The 14,010-nt window shown below is 44.9% G+C and overlaps 3 protein-coding genes across 3 annotated transcripts; 1 reads left to right on the top strand and 2 right to left on the bottom strand.

Annotated features, from left to right (window-relative positions):
* Positions 1-9,279: 9,279 nt before the first annotated feature.
* LOC124077287 (histone H2B type 2-E) lies at positions 9,280-11,384 on the bottom strand. The gene has a single exon (XM_058572000.1). The coding sequence runs from the start codon at positions 11,326-11,328 to the stop codon at positions 10,948-10,950; it is 381 nt and encodes a 126-aa protein (XP_058427983.1). The 5' UTR covers positions 11,329-11,384; the 3' UTR covers positions 9,280-10,947.
* Positions 11,225-12,657, bottom strand: LOC124077290 (histone H2A type 2-B). Its single transcript, XM_046421524.2, has one exon. The coding sequence runs from the start codon at positions 12,598-12,600 to the stop codon at positions 12,208-12,210; it is 393 nt and encodes a 130-aa protein (XP_046277480.1). The 5' UTR covers positions 12,601-12,657; the 3' UTR covers positions 11,225-12,207.
* LOC124077291 (histone H2A type 2-C) lies at positions 11,658-12,057 on the top strand. Its single transcript, XM_046421525.2, has one exon. It carries the CDS (start codon positions 11,658-11,660, stop codon positions 12,045-12,047), a length of 390 nt encoding a protein of 129 aa, XP_046277481.1. The 3' UTR covers positions 12,048-12,057.
* Positions 12,658-14,010: the final 1,353 nt, after the last annotated feature.

Genomic DNA, 14,010 nt, shown 5'->3' with positions numbered 1-14,010 from the left:
AGAAGTGAAGTGACAGGAGGTACACAATGCATAGGTTTAAGGGCCTTGTGGCTTCAAGTGACACTTCTCTACCCACTTACCCATCCCCACCTGACCTCACTACATCTAGGAGAGAAAAACCTCCTGGTGCCAGGGATGAGTTTGTCACTTCTGTGCTTTAAAATCTTTCCATGTTCTCTATCCTGTACCTTCATAATGAAATCTACACCCACACGTTGTAGCACAGAAAAGCAGAAACTAAGGACAAGGTCCCAAGCTTGGCCAGAGTCCTAGCTCCGCCTCTCACTACCTGCATGACTGGTGGATGCTTGGTCCTACCAGGCCTCAGGTCCTCGTCTGTGGAGAGAATGATATCTGCCTGGTGGTGGTATCTCCAGACATCGTTTCTTTAACAATTCCCATAAAGTGACAAGCACAGTGTCTAATCCAAAGTGAACAATAGAAAAAAAATTACACTTACTAATTATTCAGAAAAATTAAGACAAAATCATAAAGGTAAATATCCTCACCACCCCTAAATTGTAGACTTCTCCTGACTTTTGAGTCGATGTTCATGAGCTATTCCCCTCACTGCACAAGTTTCTCACCCTTCATAATGTACCTGCAATTCCCAATTATGCCTTGGCAAAATCTTTTTTTTGTCCAGGCATCTGCCTCGCTTGAATGGCTTCTCTCCAATAAAAGGGTTCAGCACACACTCCTCCATCTCTTCCTTGCCTGCCTTGCCCCGCTTGCGGGAGCTGCGGCTGAGGAGCGGTCACTGAACCCAAAGAAAAGGTACTTTCCGTGTCTGTGTCTTTATTTAGTCCCCAAATTCACTTGGAGTGACCCTGACTGGTTTAGTCGTATGTTGTGACACAACCCAGTGCCTCACACGTGCTAAGCAAGTGCTCTACCACTAAGCTACAACCCTAGCCTCCTCAGTTCTACCAAGTATACCTTCTCCTCTGTTTTAACAGCTTCTCCCAGAATTAATTTATCCTTCCTGGTAGATTCTGAGTTCTTTCAGGGTGAATATTTCACTTTGTTCATCTCCGTAGATCAGCATCCTAACACATCCTGAGAGTGCCTAGAATACACTCGTCAGGAAACACCTGATGAGGGACCTAGTTCCACTAGCCTCTGAATTGTCACTCAAAAGAATGCAATCCCCCATCCCCTTCCATGCTCTCCAGAATTTACAGACCAGAAGCAAGTTTGGCCTGTGCTCTGAAGGAATTTCCTCCATATTGGCCCCAGGGGAAAGCAGATAGCTGCCTGAGGTGTATCCCTTGTCCACAGAGGACTAAAGCTCACCGTTAACCTGTTTATGTGGCCTTAGCTGAGGGCACAGTTCCCCACTAGCAGCCCTCAATGGACTCGGTGCTTGAAGGCAGATGCTTTAGGAGGGGTGCGTATTCTTTGGTAGACTGAATAATGGACACCCCCCAGCCCCCAGAAGAGATTCATGGCCCAGTCTTTGGACTTTGTGAATGTTGCATTATGCAGCAAAGGGACTTTGCAGACATGAAGAAATCCTCAAGATGGGGAGCTTATACTGTATCATCAGAATAGACCCTAAATGTGATCACAAAGCTTTTATTAGAAGGCAAGAGGATCGATGAGGGAGAAGGTGCTGGGTTGACAGAAGCAGAGATTGGACTAATGTATGCAGGAGCCAAAACCTGCCAGCAGTTTCTAGAAGCTGAAGAGTCAAAGAACATACTCTCCCTCTGGACCTTCCGGAAGGAACCAGTCCTTCAGATACAGGGTTTAGCCCTATAGGACTCATTTGGGGCTTCTAACCTTCAAAACTAAAAGAATAAATTTGAATTGTTTTAGTTTTTGTTGGTTTTTTGTTTTTGTTTTTGATCCAGTACTGAGGATTTAACCCAGGGGCATTTAACCACTCAGCTATATTCACAGCCATTTTTATTTTTTATTTTGAGGCAGGGTCTCACTAAATTGCTGAAGCCAACCCCAAATTTGCAATCCATCCTGCGTCAGCCTCCTTAGTCATTGGGATTCTGGGTGTTCACCACTATGCCCAGCAAATTTGAGTTGTTTTAAACCACTAAGTTTGTGGTGATTTACTAAAGCAACAGTAGAAAACTAATATGCCATTCTTTTTTAAAAAAAAAAAAAAACTTTTTTAGTCATAGGTGTACACAAAACCTTTATTCTATTTGCTAATTTTCTATGTGGTGCTGGGGGTTGAACCCAGTGCCTCATGCATGCCAGGCAACATCTCCACCACTGAGCCCCAGCCCCAGCCCCTAAAATGCCACCCTTATTCTCACAAGACAGTAGTTCCTTTTAATGGGGGATGAGGGGATATAAGTGTGGCAGGTACAAAGTGTATTTGGAAGGCAGGAGGGAGAAAGGGGAAGGAGGTGGCAGCAGAAGAGAAAAAGAGTGAAGTGGCCCCCCCTTCTCCACAGAGAAGCCCTCTTCACCGTGGCTGACTTTAGGTCAGCCAAAGAGTCTCTGCAAAAAAGAGTCCAATGTAGATAAAATTCCTATTTTCATGTCACCCTGTTTACTTGGCCACTGGCCAGGAAGATACCAGCACTCCAGGTGCTGGACACCCCTTACTAGTTTTTCATAAACGTATCCAGTATAGTAGTTTGTAGAAATGTGGAAACAAGATCTCTGGCCTTGAGCTGGGCTTCACAGAGATGTCTACATTTTTAAGATAAATTACAACTGGGCTCCATGGTAACAGCTGGCAGGGGAGGAAAGAAAGGGGAGAAGAAGGTCTCCCCTTCTCAGGTGTGGTCCTTGAAGGGTTAACTTGCCCAGAACAGTGAAAGAAAAAGCTGCTTTTATGTGAACTTCTGCAGACTGTGGACTTCTGAGCCCCTCCCCTTACACACTGTGTATAAAACTCTGAAACTCCCTGAACTCGGGGTTCAGGGGATTGATTGATTACAGCAAAAGCTGTGCCCTCTGAACCTGGCTGCAGCCAAATAAAACTGTTTCCTGCTGTCTTTGGTGCCTTGCCTCCTTTGTCCCTACAACAAGAGAACAATAATAGGAGACTCAGGGTGGGCAGTGATTCTTTCCTGACTGCAAATTGAATCCTTCATTGTCCTGATCAGACTCCCTAACTGGCTCAGCCCAAAATTGCCTAAGGCATCTCGTATCTTTGCAAATAGGACTGAACTTTCCTAGACAATTGTTGACCTCCCAAACATGAACTTCCTATGGGCTCTGAGTTCATCCTGGGCAGGAAGGCCAACAGGCTGACTTCATTGTGGATTTGTAGGAACAGTGGCAACCTCTTTGTGTTCTTGAGGAAAGTTCACAGCCAGACTTCTATAAGGATGCCTTGTTAGTTCCCTAGGACTGCTGTTAACAAATTACCTCAAATTTGGCAGCTTAAACCAATATGGATTTATTCTTTTACAGTTTGGGAGACCAGAAGTCTAAAATCAAGTTACCATGCTCCCTCCAAAGGCTTAAGGGGATAATCTATCCTCACCTCTTTCAGTTCCTATTGACTCCTCAGTTCGTAGCAGAGTAACTCCAATGTCTGTCTCCATATTCACACTAACTTCTTCCCTGTGTCTCTGTGAGTCCAAATTCCTTCTCCTCCTCCCTCTCCCTCCCTCTCTCTCTCTCTCTCTCTCTCTCTAATATTTTTTTTAGTTGTAGTTGGACACAATACCTTTATTTTATTTATTTATTTTTATGTGGTGCTGAGGATCAACCCAGTGCCTCACACATGCTGGGTAAGCACTGCTGAGCCACAACCCCAGCTCTTTTTTTTTAATAGTATATATTTTTTATGGACACAATGTCTTCATTTTTATGTGCCTCACCTGTGTGAGGCAAGCATTCTACCACTGAGCTACAGCCCCAGCCCCTCTTTTCTCTTAGCGGGAGCCGCTGAAGATCTGACTTCAGACCACGTCTTCCAGGCAGAGCTAGAGATCAGCCGGCTTCTCCCACCTGCCCAGGGAGCTAGACAAAGCTCTAGAGGTCCTGGGACCCGCTTCTGAAGAGAGGGCCCCAAAGACAGGTTTCTGAGGAACGTCTGCACCACGTAGGGATCTGATGGAGACCGAAAAGCAGAAAAAGGTTTTATCCTGAAATCAGAAAGAAAACATATAATAAGGAAATTTAGTAGACCAGATGATCTCTGAATTTTCCAGCACCAGTGATATTCTATGTTTCTATATGGCAAACATATTGATAGATCCTCAGATTACTTCTGATTTGAAAAGATTAGGCTTATATTCTAGTAAAAGTCAGGAGCATCAGGGTGATCAGAGAATACCAGGTTATTTAAACTGTATAGATATCAGTTTCTTCCTTTGTGAAATGGGGATAACATTTACCTTGGAGAGTTGTTCAGAAACAATGTGATGTACAAGAAGGAAATTCCCAAGGGATTTGACGTGTTTGAACCTCAGTATTCTCCACTGTAAAATAAGAATCCTAACTTTGACCTTTCAGGGATTGCTCTGAGGATTCAAAATGTTGTTTATAGCACTTGGCACATTGAAGGCTTTCAGTGCCTGAGGATTTTTTTTTTCTTTTTACTCCTTAATTTAAAGTTAATTTAAATCACAGAAAAGTGTCTGACTTAAATCCAGATAATTCTTTTTTTTCCTGCAGTAGAAGAATTCTAGGACGGACCTCGTGATTGCTGACCTCTGGGAGCCTTTGGCCTTTGAGTAGAAGCAGAGCCAGTGCTTTGCATCCTATGAGAGAGAGAGAGAGAGAGAGAGAGAGAGAGAGAGAGAGAGAGAGAGAGAGAGATTGAGAGGAGAAGGAGAGAAGGAGAAGGAGAAGACAATGACGACAGCTCAGCAATGGTGATGCACGCCTATAATCCCAGTGACTCGGGAGACTGATGTAGGAGGATCGGGAGTTCAAGTCCAGCCTCAACAAAACTCGGTGAGCCCTGTCTCAAGTACTGGGGGTGTAGTAATTGGGTTCAATACCAAAAGATAAGATAAAATAAAATAAATATACGCATAGCACATATGTACACACACATACATATGAACAACAAAATTGAAGGGATTTTGCAGGTGTAATTAAGACCTTAATTTGTTCACTTTGAGCTAATAAAAAGGCACACCCTTGGTCAGGTATCCTCAGTGAATTAAATCACTGAAGCAACGGGAATATGTGGTGCTGGCCTTTAGAAGCAAATATGCATGTTTAACCTGCCTGTAGAGAGGGCCACCTCGACAACAGAAGGTCTCAAACCTACAACCACAAGGAACTATGGTCTGCCAGCAACCTGCATGAACTGCAAGAAGACCCCATGTTTCAGTGGACATCTGGATTTCAGTCCTATGAAAAGACTTCAATTATGCCTTGCCCAGACCAACAGAAACTATGGGATAATACATTAGTATTGTCAGCTGGGCAGAGGGGACATACCACCTATAATCCCAGTGACTCGGGAGGCTGAAGCAGGAGGATTCCAAGTTTGAGACCAGCCTGGGCAACTTAGTGAGACCCTGCCTCAAAATAAAAAATGAACAAGAACTAGGGCTATAACTCAACGGTAAAGTGACTCTGGGTTCAATGCCCAGTATGTGTGTGTGTGTGTGTGTAGGTGTGTGTGTGAGAGAGAGAGAAATTATTATCTTAAGCCACTAAACCTGTGGTAAATTTTTTACATGGCAATAGAAAACGAACATAGCTCTTTTGCCTCCTTCATGCAAACCATGGCTTTTTAATATCTTCTTTCTTCCTGCAGTCTCTATTCCTGTCTGAGACCGAATTATGAGTCACAATGGCCTCCCCACAGATTTCTAGTTTCCTGTGGTCTCCTTCTTCATTCTATCCTGCGCTTCTCAGTCAGAGTAACCCTCTCAAAACATTGCCCTTGACTTGCTCAAGAACCACATTAACTCTCCTGGGGCTGGTTATCAACTCGCATCTCTACGACCTGGTTTCACATTCCTCTGCCACCCAGTTGTTACAGAGCTTGCCTGGCTCTCTTGGCCTGTCTGATGACCAAACCTGTGACGTAGGCCTCATTAGTGACGTTGACTAGTTAAGAAAGTCACTCTGGAGAACACCTTCTGTACAGCAGTGGCTCATGACTTTAAGTGATTTTTTTTTTTTTTTAGGACTGAGAATAGTGAAGTCCCAATGTCAGAACTAGGGGTCAGCTCATAGACCCCAGGGACTTTGGGAGTTGTTGTTGTTATTGATGCCCTTCGTTTAAGTTGATTGTAGTTTGCATTGTTGAAGCTTTTAAAGCTGTTCTTCAGAATTAACTAAAATGTATTGAGGGTCTACTAGGTGCCAGGTACTAGGATAGATACTTAGAAGTATGTTATTTTCATTAAAGGTATTCTCACAGCACTAGGATCTTTTTTTTTTTTTAATGATCATTAATCCCATTGCCCACATAAACTTTACTGACTTTTTTTGGTTGTGGGGGGGCAGATTACTGGAAATTGAACTCAAGGGCACTTTACCACTGAGCCACACTCCCAGCCCTTCTTGTCTTTTTTGTTTTGTTTTTTGTTTTGTTTTTTTAAGACAGAGAGAATATCGTTGTTGTTGTTGTTGTTTTTAGATGGACACAACACAATGTCTTTTATTTTTATGTGGTACTGAAAATCGAACCCGGGTCCTGCCCATGCTAGGCAAGCGCTCTACTGCTGAGCCACAATCCCCTTTCTTGTTTTTTTATCTTTTATTTTTAAGGCAGGATCTAGCTAAGTTACCCAGGTTGGCCTCAAATATGATCCTTCTGCCTCAGCTTCCTAGGAGCTGAAATCACAGGTGTGCACTGCCGCACCTGGCTAGATTATTGAATGAAGCAATGAATTAATGAGACCAGACCTAATAGTGCTGCAGAGTCTAAGAGGTAATGGCCCTTGTGACTTTCTTATAGAACTTAATACTATTAACAGATACTTAAGAGATATTTATAAAAGAAGGTACAGATTTTCAATTATAAATATTAAATCGTCAGTTAATCCTACTCTCCCTAGTCACGAGAGCAGTCTTTCAGTTAGGGGTCAGACAGCGCTGCCCCTTAGGCCTACTTCTGTGTCAGAATCACTGAAGGGCCATACTATGTCCCTCCTAAAGGCATAGGACTCTGCAAACCAAATGGTGAAACCCAAATATGGTTAAAGAACAGCTGATGGAGTTTCACATCAGCAATTTGTTTTTTCTTCTGAAAGCCAAGCTGGGGCATGCAACAGGCCACTGGAGTTTTGTGAGGGCGGGAGGGGGAATGAGATCGGATCTGCACTATAGATCACTCTCATAGCAGAATATTGGACGGACGATAGCAGTTCTCAGCCTAGAAGAATCAAGGTGAAATCTTAACACTTTCCCAGTTGAATAGAATAGATATTTGTATATGTCTCATCTTTCCCATCTGAGTTCCTTCTAAGGGCAGAAAGTTTATTGTGTTCTTCTGCAGAACCACAAAGTAGGAGTACATTAAAAAGTGGAGGAAGGACTAAAAACAACCCAAGTGCCCATCAACAGGTAAATGAATTAACAATTATTGCCTAGCTATACAATAGAATATTACCCACCCCCACTCCCCAAAAAAAGGGCTAATAGGTGCAAAAATATGAATGAATCTCAAAATAATTATGTTATATTAAAGAAGCCAGTTAAAAGAATACATACTATATGGTTCTATTTATACAAAAGTCTAGAAAATGCAAACTAATGACATAAAGCAAATCAGTGGTCACCTGAGGACAGGAATGGGGACAAAGGAAGGGGGCAAAAAGGATTATTTTTCTGCACTAGGAAACTGAGGGGTGATTTATATGTTCATATTTTTGGTGTGGTGATGTTTACATAGTACTTATATGTATCAAAATTTAGCAAACTGGATGTTAAACATGTGCAGTTTATCATATGCCAATGATGCCTCAGTAAAGTCTTGTTTTTTGACAGAGAAATGACTTAAGAGATGGATTTGAGCTGGACTCTGGAAAATTTTGTCTTGACTTAAAACTCTGGCAGAGCCAGAAAAGGCAGTTCAGTACATAATTGGAAAAGAAACAAATGGGTTTAGAGGAAGGAAACAGAGCATTTTGACTGTAGCAGAAAACCTGTATAGCAGAGCAGGAGGAGAGAGGCCTGTGAAAGAGAGAAAAGGCAGATTATGGGAGGGACTGATCATCAAGCTTTTTAAAAGTGTGCTTCGGATTGTAGTTCCACTTCTTTCTGAATGATACTGGACACGTCACTTAACCTCTCTGAGGTTTAGTTTCCTTTATCTGCAAAATAAGGATGACAAAAATGGGACCTCTCTTAAAAGGTGGCAGTGAAGATCAGACAATGAATGTAAGCCACTTGGCAGAGGACTAAGGGCTCAATACCTGGAAGCCATTATTATAACAATTATTGTTGTTAGCCCTACATAAGCAAACATTTAAAGATGCCTGAGCAAGAGAAAGAAGTGTTTAAAGAGGTTCTTTACAAGAACTAATCTCACCATTATTGATCACTTTCCCTCCAGAATTAATATACCAAATTCTGTCACCACTTCCTCCTCCCTTGCTCTGTGACTTCCTTTCTAGTGAGAATCATTCCCAGGAGGAGCCCCTAACTAGAAGCGAAAGCTCTCTTATGCTAGTCAAAGTATCCTAGCTGTGGGGTCCCCCCCACCCCACCCGACACATACACATTCTCCATCTCTCTGGGATGGAGAATCAGAGTCCTCCAATACTACTTTGAAGGTCAACCATCACTACCCCAGATTTATATCCAGGGTGTGTTCTGAGGAGAATAAAGTAGGCAGGTGATGTTTCTTTTCATTTCAAGGCATAGATATTTCCCCCCAAAATCCAGGGAGGTGTCCAGAGTTCGAGAGTAGCCCTACTTCCACAAGTCCCTTAAGCACTAATCAGGGAGCTTATTCTCTGAAGAATTTATGAGGAAAGACATCTCTCTACCTCAGTTTTGTTATCTATAAAATGGAAGGTAATAAAGGTACTTCGCGAGGTTTTTTTTCTGAGGATTAAATGAGCCAATATGTTCAAAGGGCCTATATGATACTCCCTGGCACGTTGCATGTGCTTCATGTTAGCTACACTTTATTAAGGGCTTTATTTCTTCCACTATTTGTAGTGCTTATTTATGGTTATATATTTCTCAGTCATTAAGCATCAATAGTGAACCTGTAATAGGCTATTTCAGCCCAAGTGTACACCTAGGGTAGAAGTGACTGATGGCTTGTAAATATTCATCCTCCAGGTCAGAGACATCCAGCTTTTCCCCAGACCCAACCACAGGTGGTAGTATATGTTGATTCAATTTATTGAAAAAAATAAATTGCAAACAAGCTTTTAGATTAATTGGTAACTTTATTAATAACTGCAGTGTCTACACACATTTGAAAACACGAGTAGGAGACATGCCATATAGTCAGTCTGTGATAATTTCTAAAGTTCCTTTGGATTCATGAAATCCCTGCAATCAACTCCAGAAGTAAATGATCAGACCTTAGTGTCTTAATCGACAAAATCAAGGTTTGAACAGAAAAACTCAATGTTCTATAACTCCACAAAATAAAACTAAAATGCAATTGTCCTCTCATAGGAGGATACAAAAGTAGTGTTAGCTACATGCTTTCTCTCAGCCTCATCTATAAAAAAGATATTAATTCTATTGTCCCACCTGTCTTGCAGAGTCTTCTGAGAAGCAAATGAGGTAGCAACTATAAATTAAAACCTCATCTCAGTGGGGAATAGAAAATCAGGATTGAGGCAACGCAGGGGTGGGGAGTAGGGGGGTGAAAAGGAGGGCTCTTTGCCACGACCAACATTCTGATTTCAATGAAAATCTGAAAGGTTACGCTAAACTGTGAAGCATAAAGGTAGAACCTATTGCAGCCTCCTCTTTCACAAAGAGAATCTTAACATGCCCCCAAACCCCCAGCTGTTGCACTGTGACTAAGGACAGATTTGGGAAAGGAGCCGCAAAAATATTTCCATTTTCATCCTGTCTTCACATACAGCTAATGGAAAAGAACAGCGCCCATCCACCCACAGAAGCAAGGAAGAAAGGGGTGGGTAGAAAAATGATCTCAATAAATATTAATTCAGTAAGTACTATTTGTCCTCTATGTGCCAGGCATTGGTTTGCACTTAAGGCACAGTGGGAAGTCAGACCCGCAAAGCCTGTCAAGGATAAGGAGAAAGATCATAATTAAGAACAAATAAACCAATTTCAGCTCGTTAGGAGGAAGACAAAACAGCCAGGCAGGAAAGATAGGAGCGAATTCCTGAGTGGATGGCTTAGAAATGTATATTCGAGATGACTTTTGAGCCCAGATCTAAATGACCAGTGCGCTTTGCACTGCCGTGGGAGCGCACGTTCCAAGCACAGAGCATTAAATGTAAAAACGATCCACAAATCCAGAAAGGATTTTAAACACCCAAGGAGGAGTGGTAAGTATTCCGCAGCAGCGGGAAATTTTAAATATTCGTGTCGCCCAATCAGGAAAAGTTGAGGGCCCGGCTGCGCGGGCTCCGCCCTAAGTACACAAAACCCACGGTATACACAGGACACCTCGCAGGGTAGAACTGGCGGCTAGATACACCAGCTGCATACACCAGCTGCGGTCAGGTTACAGTCGTAGCGAGCTGTCAGCGTTCGCTGGAGTCGGGTTTCGGTCCTGGGGTACTCGTAAAACACGACTTTGTTTTAGGTCAATAAAACACCCAACAAAGCCACTAGAACACAACGGTCTGGGGCTTGGAGGAGAAAGGACAGACCCCTAGCATCCCAGTTTCAAGAAAGCTAAGCAGCGAAATAGGAGGAAAAAGCAAGTCCAGTCACACACCCGGAACCTCAAGTTACAAATGTTTAAAAACTACTTGTACCATCTCCTAGGACGTTTAGAACTAAGGGAATACAAGTGAACCAAGCTCTTTTCTGCTGATTAAGTGGGTGGCTCTTAAAAGAGCCTTTGGAGAAGAGCGGCTAGAGAGCGCCAAGTCCGGGCAGGACTCATTTGGAGCTGGTGTACTTGGTGACCGCCTTGGTGCCCTCGGACACGGCGTGCTTGGCCAGCTCCCCGGGCAGCAGCAGGCGCACGGCCGTCTGGATCTCCCGCGACGTGATGGTCGAGCGCTTGTTGTAGTGCGCCAGGCGGGACGCTTCGCCGGCGATGCGCTCGAAGATGTCGTTGACGAACGAGTTCATGATGCCCATGGCCTTGGACGAGATGCCGGTGTCGGGGTGGACCTGCTTCAGCACCTTGTACACGTAGATGGAGTAGCTCTCCTTGCGGCTGCGCTTGCGCTTCTTGCCGTCCTTCTTCTGGGCCTTGGTGACGGCTTTCTTGGAGCCCTTCTTGGGGGCCGGAGCGGACTTGGCGGGTTCAGGCATGGTAAAACACGGAGCCAACAGGGCTCAGCAAAGGAAAGAATTAAGGGGATGGGCGGGCCTGATCCTTTTATAACCACCTTATGCAAATTAGGGCTCAAAAAGTCCTTCCCTTTCATTGGTCCATGTAGGGACCTTGCGTTTTCAGCAAAACCTACGTAACAATCACGACTCTCGATCTTATTGGCCGTTTCTGGAGCCAAATCAGGACCAATGAAAACCTCGCTCCTGACCCCACCCCTAGGAAAGCTTATAAAGGGTTTCTTTTTGGTGCTTTTTCAATCTAGTGGGGAAATCTGACGTTTCTGCTGGTTTAAACGCTCGGTTTAGTCATGTCCGGCCGTGGCAAGCAGGGAGGCAAGGCCCGCGCCAAGGCCAAGTCGCGCTCTTCGCGCGCTGGCCTCCAGTTCCCGGTGGGCCGGGTGCACCGCCTGCTGCGCAAGGGCAACTACGCCGAGCGGGTGGGGGCCGGCGCGCCCGTCTACATGGCGGCGGTGCTCGAGTACCTGACCGCCGAGATCCTGGAGCTGGCTGGCAACGCGGCCCGCGACAACAAGAAGACGCGCATCATCCCCCGCCACCTCCAGCTGGCCATCCGCAACGACGAGGAGCTGAACAAGCTGCTGGGCAAAGTGACCATCGCCCAGGGCGGCGTCCTGCCCAACATCCAGGCCGTGTTGTTACCAAAGAAAACCGAAAGCCACAAAGCCAAAAGCAAATAAACGCTGACAAGCTAAACCAACCAAAGACCAAAGGCTCTTTTTAGAGCCACCCAAGTTTTCAAAAAAAGAGCTAATGCGCTACTTGTGATCAGCCCTTCATTTGACACTTTTGGTGGCTCTTAAAAGAGCCTTTGGGGTGAGGGGATGGTGCCCAGCCTAGTTACTTGTTCTTGCCAGGCTTGTGACTCTCCGTTTTCTTGGGCAACAAGACAGCCTGGATATTGGGCAACACGCCGCCCTGAGCGATGGTGACACCCCCGAGTAACTTGTTGAGCTCTTCGTCATTTCTCACGGCTAGTTGCAAATGGCGAGGGATGATGCGCGTCTTCTTGTTGTCGCGGGCCGCGTTGCCAGCCAGCTCCAGGATCTCGGCGGTCAGGTACTCGAGGACGGCCGCCAGGTACACGGGCGCGCCGGCCCCCACCCGCTCGGCGTAGTTGCCCTTGCGCAGCAGGCGGTGCACCCGGCCCACCGGGAACTGGAGGCCGGCGCGCGAGGAGCGCGACTTGGCCTTGGCTCGAGCTTTGCCTCCCTGCTTGCCACGGCCGGACATGACGGCTAAAAATGCGGTTAGAGCTTCTTTTTCAAGGAGAAGGATGTGGAAAGGATAACCAATTTGATGTAATTTATAAGAGCTACCGGGAGGGGTGAGGGGAAGTCGTTTGATTGGCTACAAACGGAGCCGGCTCAGACAGCCAATAGGGAAGCAGAGAACAGACTTCTGGTTTGCAACAAGGAAATGACGGATTTTTTAAGTACCTACCAATCGCTGAGAGCCACATTAAGTCCCCTTATTTGCATACCAGGATTTTTAAAGAGGAGGGTTTCAAACAAAAACCATTCTCTATTTTAGAGTGGCAATTTGTCGCATTGTTTTGGTTTCTGTTTAGGGTAGGGAAATCCCCAAAAGGAACCTAAATAATTCAGAAGCCCTCAAGTAGACGGATAATTACTCCTGTATGGGATTCCGCAGCCAGTTATCCCCTTGAGCCCTAAAGTAACCCTCCACCTCTCACCCTTTCTGTCTCGTCACAGCCAGGCTCCTTTAAAGAATTAACTGCTGGGGCTGCGTCCTTTCTTTGCCCTCAGTTTGGTGGGTGGCTTCGCCCCACCCCCACATCCCTGCGCAGTCTTGGAATTGAGCTTGACCGAGGGCTAGAATATATGTTATCCTTCTCTAGACCTCCAGGAGGCGTCCGGTAACACTTTGAAACTCGGTGGCTTGGTTCTCAAAATGTCGCCGTTCGTTTTTCTTACCTGACTTTTCTTATCCTGTTTCTATTCCTCTGCCCACTCCTAAGTCTGCAAATGACTGTCTCCCTACCCACAGATCTTCATTCTTCCTGAGGTGTCAAGCCCACTTTCTGTGCTTTCAATGAATATCCACATTTGTTTCGGGAGCTCAGACCCTCTTATCTAACTGCTTACCAGATAATTCAACATGATTGTCCTTAAACATCAGAACAGGAACTCATGCAAAGAACGCTCGCCCTTTTTGTCCTCTTTCCCTGAATTGCACCAACGAAATTCCAGGTACTGAGACAGAAAGACCACCCATAGACAACTAGGGGAAAAGTCTCTCTTCTTTCTAGAGAAGAGATAAGAGAGGATAGGGAAATCAAGCTTCCGACCCCAGCTATTTTAAGCCACAAAAATAGTTCCTTAAATACCCCCTAGCAACGACCAACCGCAAAATGTTCTCTAAAGCACTGCCTCTTGCGCCAACAGACCCTCAACCCCCACCCTTATGCTAATAGAGGCTTAGAAATTACTCTCTCCTGATTTGCTGAAGAAGACAAAATAGAGAGAGTTGATTGGCCTCTTTCTGAATCTTTTTACCTGTTATCCCATCGATCACCTATAGGGACAGATCATCCCATAAAAACCGCCAGACAGAACAGTGGTACTTTGTCTTGGGACCCTTCCCGTGCTGCAGGTGCATTTTTTCTGCTTTAAATAAAAT

Source organism: Marmota monax, unplaced genomic scaffold, assembly GCF_021218885.2.
Source record: "Marmota monax isolate L192 unplaced genomic scaffold, Marmota_monax_Labrador192_F-V1.1 WCK01_AAM20220418_F8-fsc00108, whole genome shotgun sequence".
Classification (NCBI taxonomy): Eukaryota; Metazoa; Chordata; class Mammalia; order Rodentia; family Sciuridae; genus Marmota; species Marmota monax.
Note: the sequence above shows the minus strand (reverse complement) of the source record. Positions and strands in the feature narration are given on the sequence as shown.